General features: G+C 41.3%; 1 protein-coding gene across 6 annotated transcripts in view; it reads right to left on the bottom strand.

Annotated features, from left to right (window-relative positions):
• SYN3 (synapsin III) overlaps positions 1-14,492 on the bottom strand; it is a 509,993-nt gene that overhangs the window by 456,635 nt on the left and 38,866 nt on the right. For 5 of the 6 annotated variants that reach the window (XM_074391364.1, XM_039463248.2, XM_074391367.1 and 2 more), the window contains exon 2: positions 5,406-5,875. In XM_074391364.1, the coding sequence (XP_074247465.1) occupies positions 5,406-5,716 (311 nt within the window). In that variant the 5' untranslated portion in view covers positions 5,717-5,875. The remainder of the gene's footprint in view (positions 1-5,405; positions 5,876-14,492) is intronic. The other variant, XM_074391366.1, reaches the window with a different exon arrangement.

The following is a 14,492-nucleotide window of genomic DNA, read 5'->3' as shown; positions in this document are numbered from 1 at the left end:
GGGTTTATCCACCTGTTGTCTGTCTCTGTCCCAGGGAGTTGGAGCTTTATGAGTTTCCGTTGCACTACTGCCTTTTTTGATTTTTTTTTTTTTTTTTTCAGGTCGGACCCGCCCAGCTAGCAGCAAGCCTAGCCTCTGCCTGCCCGCAGGGGCTTTGCTGAGCTGCTGTGGGCTCCGCCCAGCTGCCCTGAGCTCTTCCCTGTAGTCCTTTTTATATGGGCGTAGTTAGAACTGTCTGGGCAATGGTGGCCCCGCCTCTGTTATGGCGGACTCTCTCTGTTGTGGCAGGTTGCCTCGGCAACGGCGGGTTGCCTCGGCAACGGCAGCCTGCCTCCGTAGCGGTGGAGAGTCTCAGTAATGGCGGAAGCCCCTCCCCCACGGAGCCGGACCCTCCCGGTTCAGCTGTGCTTGGTTTGAAGGGCTCAACCCAGAGGGTTTCCAGTTACTGTTTTTGTTTTCGTTGTTGTTGGGGGTGGAGGGGTGGGACCAACCGAGCCTGATCACCTGGCTCCCTGACTCAGAGTCTTTTCTTTTAAGTTGAACGACCCCGCGTTCCGGTCGCTTGTTGAAAAGGCGCCGGGATCTCCCGTGCTGCGACTCACGGAGTCGGCTCGAACCGCGGCGCCGGCTCCTGGCGGATTTTTTGCCTAGGAATCTCCTGGCCTGGCTCGCTATTTCAGATGAATGGGCTATTCTGCCGTCTCAAGGCTCTGCTCGCCAGCTAAGAGGGCTCCCAGACCAGTGGCTTTTGTACGGAGAATGGCAGCAACAGGGAGTGGTCACAGCAGCCGCGCGGGCGGAATCAGCCCCGCGGGGGCCAAAACAGCCGCACCGGCTGGGACTGCGACGCTGGCGACCCCTCTGCCTGGGTATCTCCTGGTCTGTGGGCAATAAGAGTTCGTCTGGAAATGCGGCGTCCACTCACCCTCTGCACTTTCACTGGGAGCTGAAGTCCTGAGCTGTTCTTAGGCGGCCATCTTGAAAGTCCACCCTATGCACTGTTATACTAACTCAGATCTTAAGCCTACTTACTTACTATATTAACTCTATGACATAGGTACTATTATTGTTCCCATTTAGGTGCAGTAACTTACAAAAGTCATAGAGTTACCTCAGGGTAGAGATGGAATTTGAACCCAGATAACCTAGCTCTGACACCTGTATTCTTAATCATTACACCATACTGCCATTTAAGCTCAACCTCCATGCAAAGACGTAACTTCTCTGAAAATTGCTGAGCCAGGGATAACACAGCCAGCAGAGAACACTCAAAATCAAGGTCAAATGTTGGGTTGAAGAGAAATAGAAAACTTCAAGAACCATGCAGGCATTCTGACTATAGGCGGGTGGGCATTGTTCAGGAAGAGGGCCCGGAAGCAACACCCTGGCAGACATCAACCCCTAAGCCCAGAGGCTAACAGTGATGCTTCACATAAACGCATAAGCAGAGATAAACAAAGTTTCATAATAAATGCCTTTAAGCAAGCAGCAACACCTAAGATGACTCACACTGCATCAGAACAGAACAGAGGTGATTCACATGACCACTCTAGTTAAGAAGAGGCAATTTCTGAGCAGGTAAGTGAAGACTGACGTCTGAATAGGCTGAACATACTTGTGTTGACTGTATATCGAGTATACATTAAAAACTATGAATAGCAAAGCATAGGTTTAATCATTCCCAACCTAAGTTAATGTCTTAAGGAGTGAATGTGCGTGTATACATGCACATTAGACTAACAGAGCATCTGGTATGCTTAGTGAATGGGATGCATTCATTTATTCAGTTAATACATAGTTACTTGGTGCCTACTGACATGGTTTGACTGTGTAACCACCCAAATCTCATCTTGAATTGTAGTTTCCATAATCTCCATGTGTTGTGGGAGGGACCCGGTGGGGGGTAATTGAATTATGGGGGCAGTTACCCCCACGCTGCTGTTCTTGTGGTAGTGAGTTCTCACAAGAGCTGATGGCTTTATAAGGGTCTTCCCTCTTCGCTCAGCACTCTTTCATTCTCTCTCCTGCTACCTTCCACCATGATTGTAAGTTTCCTGAGACGTCCCCAGCCATGCTGAACTGTGAGTCAATTAAACCTCTTTTCTTTATAAATTACCCACTCTCAGGTAGTTCTTTATAGCAGTGTGACAATGGACTAATACAGTAAATTGGTACCCCAGAGAGTGAAATGCTTCTGTAAAGATACCCAAAAATGTGGAAGCAACTTTGGAACTGGGTGACAGGCAGAGGTTGGAACAGTTTGGAGGGCTCTGAAGAAGACAGGAAAATGTGGGAAAGTTTGGAACTTCCTGGAGGCTTGGAGGACTCAGAAGACAGGAAGGTGTGGGAAAGTTTGAAACTTCCTAGAGACTTGTTGAATGGTTTTTACCAAAATGCTGATAGTGATATGGACAATGAAGTCCAGGTTGAGGTGGTCTCATATGGAGATTAAAAACTTGTTGGGAACTGGAGTAAAGGTCACTCTTGCCACGCAAACAAACTAGCAGGATTTGCCCCTGCCCTAGGGATTTGTGGAACTTTGAACTGAGAGAGATGACTTAGGGTATCTGGCAGAAGAAATTTCTACACAGCAAAGTATTCAAGAGGAAGCAGAGCATAAAAATTTGATAACTTTGCAGCCTGACAATGTGATAGAAAAGAAAAATCCATTTGCTGGAGAGAAGTTCAAGCCCACTGCAGAAATTTGCATAAGCAACAAGGAGCTGAATGTTTATCACCAACACAAAAGGGAAAATGTCTCTAGGGCAAGTCAGAGATCTTGGGGATAGCCCCTCCCATCACATACCAGGAGGCCTGGGAGGGAAGAATGGTTTCATGGGCTGGGTCCAGGGCCCCCCTCCTTTGTGCAGTCTCAGGACTTGGTTCCCTGTGTCCCAGTCACTTTATCTGTGGCTTAAAGAGGCCAAGGTATAGCTGAGGCTGTTGCTTCAGAGGGTGCAAGCCCCAAGCCTTGGCAGCTTTCACATAGTGTTGGCCCTGCAGATGCACAAAAGTCAGTATTCAGGTTTGGGAACCTCCACCTAGAATTCAGAGGATGTATGGAAACACTTGGGTGTCCAGGCAGGAGTTTGCTGCAGGAGTGGGGCACTCATAGAGAACCTCTGCTAGGGCAGTGGAGAAGGGAAATATGAGGTTGGAGCCCCCACACAGATTCCCTACTGGGGCACTGCCTAGTGGAACTGTGAGAAGAGGGCCCAGCGTCCTCCAGACCCCAGAATGGTAGATCCATTGCCAGCTCACACTGTGAGCCTGGAAAAGGCGCAGACGCTCAATGCCAGCCTATGAAAGCAGCTGGGAGGGGGGCTGTACTCTGCAAAGCTATAGGGGTAGAGCTATCCAAGGCCATGGGAGTCCACCTCTTGCATCAGTGTTACCTGGATATGAGACATGGAGTCAAAGGAGATTATTTCAGAGCTTTAAAATTTAATTACTGCCTCACTGGATTTTGGACTTGCATGTTTTGGCCAATTTCTCCCATTTGGAATGTGTGTATTTACCCAATGCCTATACCTCCATTGGGTCTAGGAAGTAACTAACTTGCTTTTAATTTGATAAGCTTCTAAGAGAAAGGGATTTGCCTAGTTTCAGATGAGACTTTGGACTTGGGTTAATGCTGGAATGAGTTAAGACTTTGGGAAACTGTTGGAATGGCATGATTGTGTTTTGAAATGTGAGATTTGGGAGGGGCCAGGCATGGGATGATATGGTTTGGCTGTATACTCACCCAAATTTCATCTGGAATTGTAGTTCCCATAATCCCCACATCATGGGAGGGACACAAAGGGAGGTAATTGAATCCTGGTGGTAGTTAACACCATGCTGGTGTTCTCATGGTAGTGAGTGAGTTCTCACAAGAGCTGATGGGTTTTATATAAGGGGATTCCCCCTTCACTTGGCACTCATTCATTCTCTCTTCCGTCACCTGGTGAAGAGGCGCCTTTCACCATGACTGTAAGTTTCCTGAGGCCTCCCCAGTCACGTGGAACTGTAAGTCAATTAAACCTCTTTCCTTTATAAATTACCCAGTCTCAGGCAGTTCTTCAAGCAGTATGAGAACGGACTAATACATCTACTATGTGGCATAAGGACTGTGGACTTGTATTGCTTTCTTTTATCCTCACAATAATCTCATTTTAGGGAGGAAGGTGGCTGAGGATGAAAGGTTAATCTGGCAAGTACCCCCAGATGTAGTTCAGATTTTAAAAGTTCTCCATTGTTAGGAAGGTAATATGGTGAATATATTTACTAATACATCTACTATGTGAAGACATGCACATGCAACCCTGTTCTCCATCCCCAAAGGCCATCCATGAGTCCATTGTCAGACTTTTCTGGTTCCCATCCATGTATTCCTCTGCGCTGGATGCAATGCTTCCCTGTCTCCACAGTTGGGCTCACCCACTGAACTGCAATTTCTGTGTCTCCACCTAGACTGATAACATTTACCACCTCTGAGTACCAAACAGCTGGGATAGGGACTAAGTCTCCAAATGCAGCTCCACATAAGCAGGAGCCTGTTTCCTACTATACCCATACATCTCAGCTATGCCTGGCACCTAATCAGTGCTCAGTAAACTACCTGGTAAATGACTGCTGCAGTGATCTTGACACAAGCGTCAGGTCTCTGCTCCTGGGAAGCTTACCAGCTAGGGGGCACTGCCTGAGAAGAGGTTGACAGTGGTCATGTCTGCCCACCTTTGGTGTTCAGAAGACAGGCTCTGGAGCCAGACTGCCAGTACCTGGAAGAGCTATGATGCACACTCAGGCACTCTGATCCCAAGGGCTTGGCATAAGGACTGTGGACTTGTATTGCTTTCTTTTATCCTCACAATAATCTCATTCTATGGGAGGAAGGTGGCTGAGGCTGAAAGGTTAATCTGGCAAGTACCCCTAGATGTAGTTCAGATTTTAAAAGTTCTCCATTGTTAGGAAGGTAATATGGTGAATATGTCATATTTTTTATAACACTTCCAGTGGGCTCTGAACTGTACTCCATATCAAATGCATTCAGATGCTTGCAGCAAATCAAATGAACAAACACACTTAGTATAATTACAGCCTAGCTTTCCTGCAGATTAGGCTTTGCTACCAAAAGAATTGCAAAATATTTTCTAGTTTCCAGAGTGTATTGGATTTGGTATTTGCAGGTGAAGGACTGTGGACTCGAAAATATAAAGCCCTTAGAAGAGAATGTGGCACAAAGTAGGTGCTGTGAGCCTAGCATGCAGCAGCTACTTAGTATGTGTTAGTTTCCTTCTCTCCAGCCAGGTTCTGAGAGCACCTGAGCCTCTCATAGCTCTCCCCTTCTATTTCCCCAAGAGATGAGATAATCCCCACTCCTCTCTTGTCCCAGAAGGCGGTAGCATTTGCAAATTCCTGCTTACCAGTCTGTATGGGCATCGTCAATCACCAACAGGATCCTGGGTCTTTGAACAACAGGCGTGGAGAGACCTGGAGGCTCCATTAGCCCTGAGGAAGCCTGAGGGGCCTGCTTCATGGCACTGGAGAGGGAGCTAAAAATGCTGGATCCTGGAGAGGAGAAGGAGGCAGCCAGGGGCTGGGGATGCCTCCTCTCCATGGCTGGGGAAGCAGGTGAGCTGGTCGAGCTATCTGGGCGTTGCAGGTCCGTCATGTAGCCATTAGGCAGGTTGGCCACGAAGCTGCTGTCAGAGAGACGTCGACGGAGGAAATTCATGGCTGTGGATGGATGGAGACAACTGGCTCCTACCCAGACGTGTGTAGGTGAGGCCCAGAAGACAGGCTGCCAGGTACAGGGAGTGGTAGGACTTTAGCCAGAAGAGCCAGGGGGATTTTGCACAACCAGCAGTCAGCTTTAGCTGCCTTTATTTACCTGCTGGAAATAAGCCAATAAATACATAAGTGGAAATGACCTCCACCCTCCTTAACAGCAAACAGATACAGCACTTTCCTGCCCTACTGCAGGTGGCAACATAAATTAGGACATCCTTCTGGAAAGGAATTTGGCAACATGTATTCAGAGGATAGCTTTTTAACCTACAATTTCCATTTTCTGGAATTCTATCCCAAAGACAGACTCTAAGTTACAGAAAAAGCTTCATGCACAAATATGTTTATCACATATTATTTACACTGGCAAAATACTGGGAAGTATCTCAACATTCAACCACAGTTTAATAAATAAGTCAACTACAGCAGTTACTCAATGAACCTTTTGTGGCTATTTTTAAAGGTGTCCTGAAGAAGGGATTTTAGTAACAGAAACGATTTTGTGTTCTAATGATAAATTTAAAAGATAATGATTCAAAATTATAGGAACCAAGTGACTACAAAGATGTACAAGCTGAAAGAAAAAAACTTTGGAAATAAAAGAAAGCAAAATGTTAACAGTGATTATATTTTGGTAACAGAACTACATGCCATTTTTTCTTTTCCTTTCCACTTAGATTTTTCAAATTTTCTAGAATGCATATTACTATGGACTGGCATGCCACCCACCTCACCAAATTTATATGTTGAAGATAATGTTGATGCTTTGGAAATGAGCCCTTTGGGAGGTAATTATGGTTAGTGAGGTCATTAGGGTGTGGCCCCCATGATGGAAGTACAGCCCTCATAAGAAACGATGCCACAGAGCTTGCTTTCCCTGCACCATGTGAAAGCAAAGGTAAAAGGCTGCCATCTACAAGCCAGGAGAGGGCCCTCATGAGAGCCAGGAAAACAGACACCCTGACCTTGGACTTCCCAGCCTCCAGAAATGTGAGAAATAAGCATCTGTTGTTTAACTCACCCAGCCTATAGTATTTTGTTACAGGAGCACAAGCAGACAATATATACATCTATTGCTTTTCTAAACAGAGTAACAAGTTTAAAAAGCCAAACAGTTCATTTGAGATCAAAATATCTCATTGAGAACAATGACTAAACCATGGAATTGGACTTTATATTTTTGTTATGATTATTATATACAATGTATTTTTTTTTTTTTTTTAGACAAGAGTCTCACTTTGTCACCCAGGATGGAATGCAGTGGCATGATCTTGGCTCACTGCAACCTCCACCTTCCAGATTCCGTGACTCTCCTGCCACAGCCTCCCAAGTAGCTGGGATTACAGGCACCCACCACAACAACCAGCTAATTATTGAATTTTTAGTAGAGATGAGGTTTCACCATGTTGGCCAGGCTGGTCTCAAACTCCTGGCCTCAAATGATCCCCCTGCTTCAGCCTTCCAAAGTGCTGGGATCACAGGTGTAAGCTATTGCGCCCAGCCAGTATTTTTACTGTAGTAAAATTTACTTAAGATTGAAATGCGCAATTCTTAGGTATACACTTCTTTGAGTTTTGCTAAATGTATATATTGGTATAATGTTTATTATATTCCTAGAATGCATATTACCTCAGAAAGTTCCTTTGTGCCCCTTCTAGTCCATCCACACCCCCAACAGGCAAATACACTTCTGATGCATGTCACATTTATTAATTTTACCTGTTCTTGAACTTCATATAAATGTAATCAAACATATTATGCTTTTGTTAATAACTTCTTCCCTCAATGGTTCTGAGATGCAATATGTTGTATATATCAGCAGTCATTCTATTTTTAAAATCACTGAATATCATTTTACTTCCAGTAAAATGGGTAAACCACAAATTGCCACTCCAGTCTCCTGTTGATGAAAATCTGAGGTCAAGCATGGTGGCTCACACCTGTAACCCTAGCACTTTGGGAAGCTGAGGTGGATGTATCACTTAATGATAGGATTCTGAGACCAGCTGGGCCAACATGGCGAAAACCCCTCTGTACTAAAGATAAAAATTAAAAAAAAAAAAAAAAAGCTGGGTGTGGTGGTATGTGCCTGTATAACCAGATATTTGAGAGGCTGTGGCACAAGAATCACTTGAGCCCAGGAGATAAAGGTTGTAGTGACCCAAGATCATGCCACTGCAGTCCAGCCTGGGTGACAGACTAAGACATTATCCAAAAAAAGAGGAGGAAGAGTAAAAGAAAAGAAAGAGAGAGAGAAAGAGAGAGAGAAAGATAGAAACACAGACAGAAGAAAGAAAGAAAGAGAGAGACATAAGAAGAACAAGAAATGTGAAATGTTTCCAGTTTTCAGGCAGGATCATGAGGTCAAGAGATCGAGACCATCCTGGCCAACATGGTGAAACCCCATCTCTACTAAAAATACAAAAAAATTAGCTGGGCGTGGTGGCACACACCTATAGTCCCAGCTACTGGGGAGGCTGAGGCAGGAGAATTGCTTGAACCCAGGAAGTTGCAATGAGCCGAGGTCGCGCCATTGCACTCCAGCCTGGCACCTGGTGACGAGTGAGAATCTGTCTCAAAAAAATAAAAATGAAAAAGAAATTTTTATTTAAATCTCTTCGTGGAGATAGACAGATAGATGGATGGATGGGTGGATGGATGGATGGATCAATAGATAGATTCATTGATAGATTGAGAAATAGATCTTTTCTTTGGTAAAATATCTAGGAGTTAATTTGTTGGGTCATGGGGTAAGTGTAGGTCTAACTTGATAAGAAACTGCCAAAAAGTTTCCCATAGTGGTTGCTTGATTTTGCACATTCCAGAGTTCACACTGCTCTACATCCTTTCTGACATTTGGTTGTTATCAGTCTTTTTCATCTTACCCATTCTAGTACATGTAACATAGCACCATATTGTGTTTTAAATTTATTTTGTCTGATACTTAATGAGACTGAACAAGTTTCATGGGTTTACTGGCCAGTAACATATCATCTTTTGTGGAGTACCTATTCAAATCTTTGGCCCATTTCTAAAAGGTGGGTTATCTTTTTATTTTTGATTTGTACGAGTTCTTTACATATTCTAGATACAAGTCCTTTATCAGATACATATATTGTAAACATTTTCTACCATTCTGTGGCTTGCTGCTTCATTTTCTTCGTGAGCAGAGCATAGCAGAATAAAACAACTCTTAAAAAAGTGAATTGTTTGAGATAAAAGCAACCCAATAATAAAAAATATATATACCGTAGGATGAGACCACACTTCCATATTTTGAGTATTGGGAATACTTTACATATCATTTCATATATATGTATCTAGACACACACACACACACACACACACACACACATACGTAAATATAAACATATACTTCTATATACATATATAAAATCTATTATACATATCTGCATATGTATAATAAATTATACATGTTTTGTTAAACAGAAACTTTTATTTTATGAAACCTAATTTATCAAATTTTTCATTTATGGTTAGTGTTTCTGTGTCTGTTCTTAAAAATCTCTGCAACCCCAAGATGGCAATCATACTGTTCTATAGTGTCTTATAGAAGCATTATAGTTCTAGCTTTTCTATTTAGGTCAGGGATTCATCTAAGCTTGATTTTTGAGTGGTATGAAGTTCATTTTCACCTCTGCTCATTTATCCAAGTTACAGCACCATTTATGAAAGTATTTTTTCTCCCACTGAATTGCTTTGCTGGCCTTGTTGGCACCTATTGGCTGTACACTCACGGGTCTACTTCTGGACTGTTCAGTATGCTCCATTAATCTATCTATTCTTATGTTTCTTGATTGCTGTGGCTTTCCAGGAAAGTTTTAAATTCAAGTAAAGTGAGTCCTCCAACTTAAATTTTCTGCCTCAAGATTGTCTTAGGTATCCTAGATCTTATGATCCTATTTTCATATACATTTTAAAATCAACTTTTATGAAAAAGTCTGTGCGGATATTGTTCAAGATTGCATAGACTGAGTAGAATTATTGCTGAAAAATATTGGGTTTTCTACTTTATGAACACAGTAGACCCCTCCATTCAGAAATTTTTTTGTGATTTCTAATATGGAGATCTTGCATATATTTTGCTAAATCTATTCCAATTTTTTTGGCATGTTTTTAACACTTCTAAATTTCACTTTCCATTTATTTGCTGCTAGTAAAATATTATGTTCAATATATTGACATGCTAAATTCAAGTATTGTTTCTACTAGTTGTTTATAGATTCCTTAATGCTTTCCATTTAAATAATCATGCCATCTAGAAATAGACTTTTACTTCTTTATAATCTGAATGCCTCTTACTAATTTCCTTTATCTGATTGTCCCAGCTAGGACCTCCAATACTGAATAGAAATCATGAAAACATGCACCTTACCTTGTTCCTAATCTTAGGGGGGAAATGTTCAGTATCTCACCATTAATGTGGTGTTAACTGTAGATTTTTGGTAAATTCACTTTATTAGATTCAGGCAGTTCCTTTCTATTATTATTTGGATGTGAGTTCGTATCATGAATGGAAGTTGAATTTGCCAAGTGATTTGCTAAATCTATTGAGAGGATTATATGTTTTTGAAACCATTTATTTGCTTAACAATGTAGCAAATTACATAAACTATACTTGATCATAGTGTGTTACCCTTTTTATATATTGGTAGATTCAATCTGATAATATTTTGCTAAGGATTTTTGTGTCTATGTCCATGACAAAAACATTGGTCTGTAGTTTTACTTTTTGACAATGTCTTTGCCAGGTTTTGGTATCAAGGTAATGTTAACCTCACAAAATAGGTTGGGAAGTATTCCCTCCTTTTCTATTTTATGAAAGAGTCTGTGTAACATTGTTTTTTTTTCCCCTTAAATTATTGGCAGAATTCAACAGTGAAACCATCTGGGATTGGTTTTTCTTTGTGGGAAAGTCTTCAATAATGAATTCAATCTCCTTTATAAAGCTATTCACGTTTTGTGTTTCTTTTTATCTTAATTTTGACAATATGTGATTTCAAGTATGTTGTCCATTTCATCTTGTAGGATCTTATGATTCCTCTTGATACGGGTAATTTGCTTTTTCTCTTTTTGACTGATTCATGTTGCTAAGAATTTATAAATTTTATTACTCTTGTAAAGAACCAACTTGCAGCCTTTTCAATTTTCTCTGTTGTCTGTTTTCTATTTCACTTCTTTCTGTTTTTTATTGCTTCCTTTCTTCTCTTTACTTTTAAGTTTAATTTGCTGTGTGTTTTCTAGAGTCTTAAGCTGGAAACACAGGTAATTAATTCTAAACCCTTTACTTCCCCAATATAAGTATTTAAAGCAATGTGCTTCCCTCCCAGAAATTTTAACATGTTGTATTTTCATTATCATTCACTTCAAATTATTCCTATATCCCTTATAATTTTTTGACCCATGTATTACTAAAACATGCATTTAATTTTCAAATTTCAGTGCTCTTTAGATATTGTCTTGTTAATGCTTTTAATATAATTCATTTGGGATAAGTGAAAATAGTCTATAAGGTTTTAAGCCTTTGCCATTCATTAAGATTAATTCTATAATTCAATACAGTCTATCTCAATCAATGTTCCAGATGCACTTGGAAAGAATGCATATTTTGCAGTTGTTGGGTGTAATGCTCTACAAATATTACTTAGATTGTTTTCAAGTCCAATTCCCCAGGTAGCTGACACTCCCATGGTAACTTGTAAACAGGAAGTTTATCAGGCAGTGCTTCCATTCATGCTCAACAGCTGTGGGCAAGAACGAAAAGATTTGGGCTGAGAGACATACTGAATTACCATACGTTCAACAGAGGCGTCAGCTGATCTTACTGGGCACGTGGACCTGGGACATCTCTTTAGATGTCTTCATTATCCAGCCATACTGTGAGCTTATTCTCTGCCCACTGATCTGTCAAACCAGCAAAGCTGCAATTCTCCACTTTAGTTCCAGCTGCCCCATGCCAGGTGGCCTGGGAACAGCCACCTAAATGCGTATTTCACTAAGTGGGTGTGGCTTCCTTCTTTCAAGGATCAAATCCTGTCCACATTCTATTTTTTGTTTTTTTCCAGCAACCTCAAATCATTTGAAATATTTTGTCCAAAGTTTATCATTATCATCTGGGAAATGTTTAGCCCAACACAAGCTACTGAGTCATTACTGGAACTGAGCCTCTTCCATTTTTCAAATACCAGATGGAAAAGTTAACAAAATATTAGTGGTCAAGGGACCAAAGAGTTTATTTAACAATTCCTACTTCAGGAACTCTGGTCAACCTTCCATTGGTAGGAACTCCCTGACTTTGAGAAGAATCACCTCTCATAATCTTTTGACCTACTCCAATGTTAGTCAATGGCTTCCCCGGTAACTTCTTCCCACTACAGTCTCCACTGGAGCTTACAGTCTGGCAAAAGGAGGCCAATTATGAAAATGCAAACAAATATTTATGGTTTGGGGTAAATGCAGGAAGGAATACACAGAGTATGGTCATTGAAATTCACTTTGGGGCAGGGCTTCTTCAGATAGGATGGTTAGGGAAGGCCTCTCTGAGAAGGTTACTTTTAAAAATTTCATTTTTAATTGACAAGCAATAATTGTATCTATTTCTGTGATGTTTTGCTATGCTTACATAGTGGAATGATTAAGTCAAGCTGATTAACAAATCTATCACCTCACATACTTATCATTTTCTGTGAAAAAAAAAAAACATTTAAAATCTACTCTTTTAGCAATTTTGAAATATACAATTCATTATTTACAATGCATTACAGTGACTGTGAAGTCACTGTTTTGCGCAAAAGATCACAGGAGTTTCTCTCTCATAATTGAAACTTTGTATTCTTTGACCAGTATGTCCCTTTTTGCTATTCAGCCACCTCTCCAGCCTCAGGCAACCACTATTCCACTCTCAACTTCTATGAGGTCAACGGTTTTAGATGCCACATATAAGTGAGATTATGTGGTATTTGTCTTTCTGTCCTTGGCTTATCTCACTTATCATACTGTTCTTCAAGTTCATCTACGTTGTAGCAAATATAATAATTTTCCCTTCCTTTTGTTTGTTTGTTTGTTTGAGATAGGGTCTCACTCTGTTGCCCAGGCTGGAGTGTAGTGGTATGATCATGGCTCACTGCAGCCTCAACCTCCCAGGCTTAACTGACCCTCCCACCTCAGTCTCCAGAGAAGCTGGGACTACAGATGTGTACTATGATGTTCAGCTGTTTTTAAAAAAAAATTTGGTGGGGGGAGGGTCTTACTATGTTGCCTAGGCTGGTCTTGAGCTCCTAGCCTCAAGCAATTCTCCTGCTTTGGTCCACAGAGTGCTGGGATTACAAGCATGAGCCCAACCCGCCCGCTCTCCTTTTAAGGCTGAGTAGTATTCCATTGTGTGTATATATACCACATTTGCTTTATCCAATCATCTGATGATGGGCACCTAGGTTGGTTCTACATCTTAGCTACTGGGTATAATGCTGCAGTGAACATAGGAGTGCAGATATCTCTGATACATTGACTTCAATTTCCTTGGATACATACCCAGAAGTGGGATTGCTGGATCATATGGTAGTTCTATTTTTAGTTTTCTGAGGAACCTCCATACCGTTTTCCATAATGGCCGTATTAATTTACATTCCCACCCATGGTACACAAGATTTCCCTTTTCTCCACACTCTCCAACACTGGTATCTGACATCTTTTTTGATAATAACTATTCTAACAGGTGTGAGGTAAGACCTCATTATGGTTTTAATTTGTACTTCCCTGATGATTAGTAATAATGAGCATTTTTTTCACATAACTGTTAGCCACTTGTATGTCTTCTTCTGAGAAATGTCTATTCAGTTTCCTTGCCATTATTTGATTGAATTATTTGTTTTCTTGTTACAGAGTTGTCCAAATTCCTTATATATTTTGGCTATTAGCCCCTTATCAGATGTATGGTTTGCAAATATTTTCTCCCAGTCTGTGGGCTGCATCTTTGTTAATTGATTCTTGCTGTGCAGAAGCTTTTTAGTTTGATGCAATTCCATTTATTTTTGCTTTTGTTGCCTGTGCTTTTGGAGACACTTGGACAATGTCCAAGAAATAATTGCCCAGACCAATGTCATGGAATTTTCCCCCTTTGTTTTCTTTTAGTAGTTTTATAGTTTCAGGTCTTATATTTAAGTTTTTAATCCATTTTGAGGTTTGTTTTAATACGAAGTGAGATAAGGGTCCAATTTCACTCCTCTGCCTGTGAATATCCAATTTTCTCAACATCACTTATGAAGAGACTGTCTTGTCTCCATTGTGTATTCTTGTCACCTTTGTCAAATTTCAATTGATTGTAACTGTGTGAGTTTATTTCTGGGATCTCTATGCTGTTCTATCGATCATTATGTCCTTTTTTTGTGTCTTTTATTGTTTGTTTTTTTTCTTTTTGAGACGGAGTCTCACTCTGTCACCTGGGCTGGAGAGTGCAGTGGTGCAATCTCGGCTCACTGCAACCTCTGCTTCCTGGGTTCAAGCAATTCTCCTGCCTCAGCCTCCCGAGTAGCTTCGACCACAGTTGTCAATCACCACACCCTGTTAATTTTTTGTATTTTTAGTAGAGACGGGGATTTCGCCATGATGACCAGGCTGGGCTCAAACTCCTAAACTCGTGATTTGCCCACCTCAGCCTCCCAAAGTACTGGGATTACAGGCGTGAGCCACAGCACCTGGCTATG

The sequence above is a fragment of the Saimiri boliviensis genome, chromosome 21 (assembly GCF_048565385.1).
Source record: "Saimiri boliviensis isolate mSaiBol1 chromosome 21, mSaiBol1.pri, whole genome shotgun sequence".
In the NCBI taxonomy this organism is placed as follows: domain Eukaryota; kingdom Metazoa; phylum Chordata; class Mammalia; order Primates; family Cebidae; genus Saimiri; species Saimiri boliviensis.
This window is presented reverse-complemented; position numbering and strand designations above follow the sequence as displayed.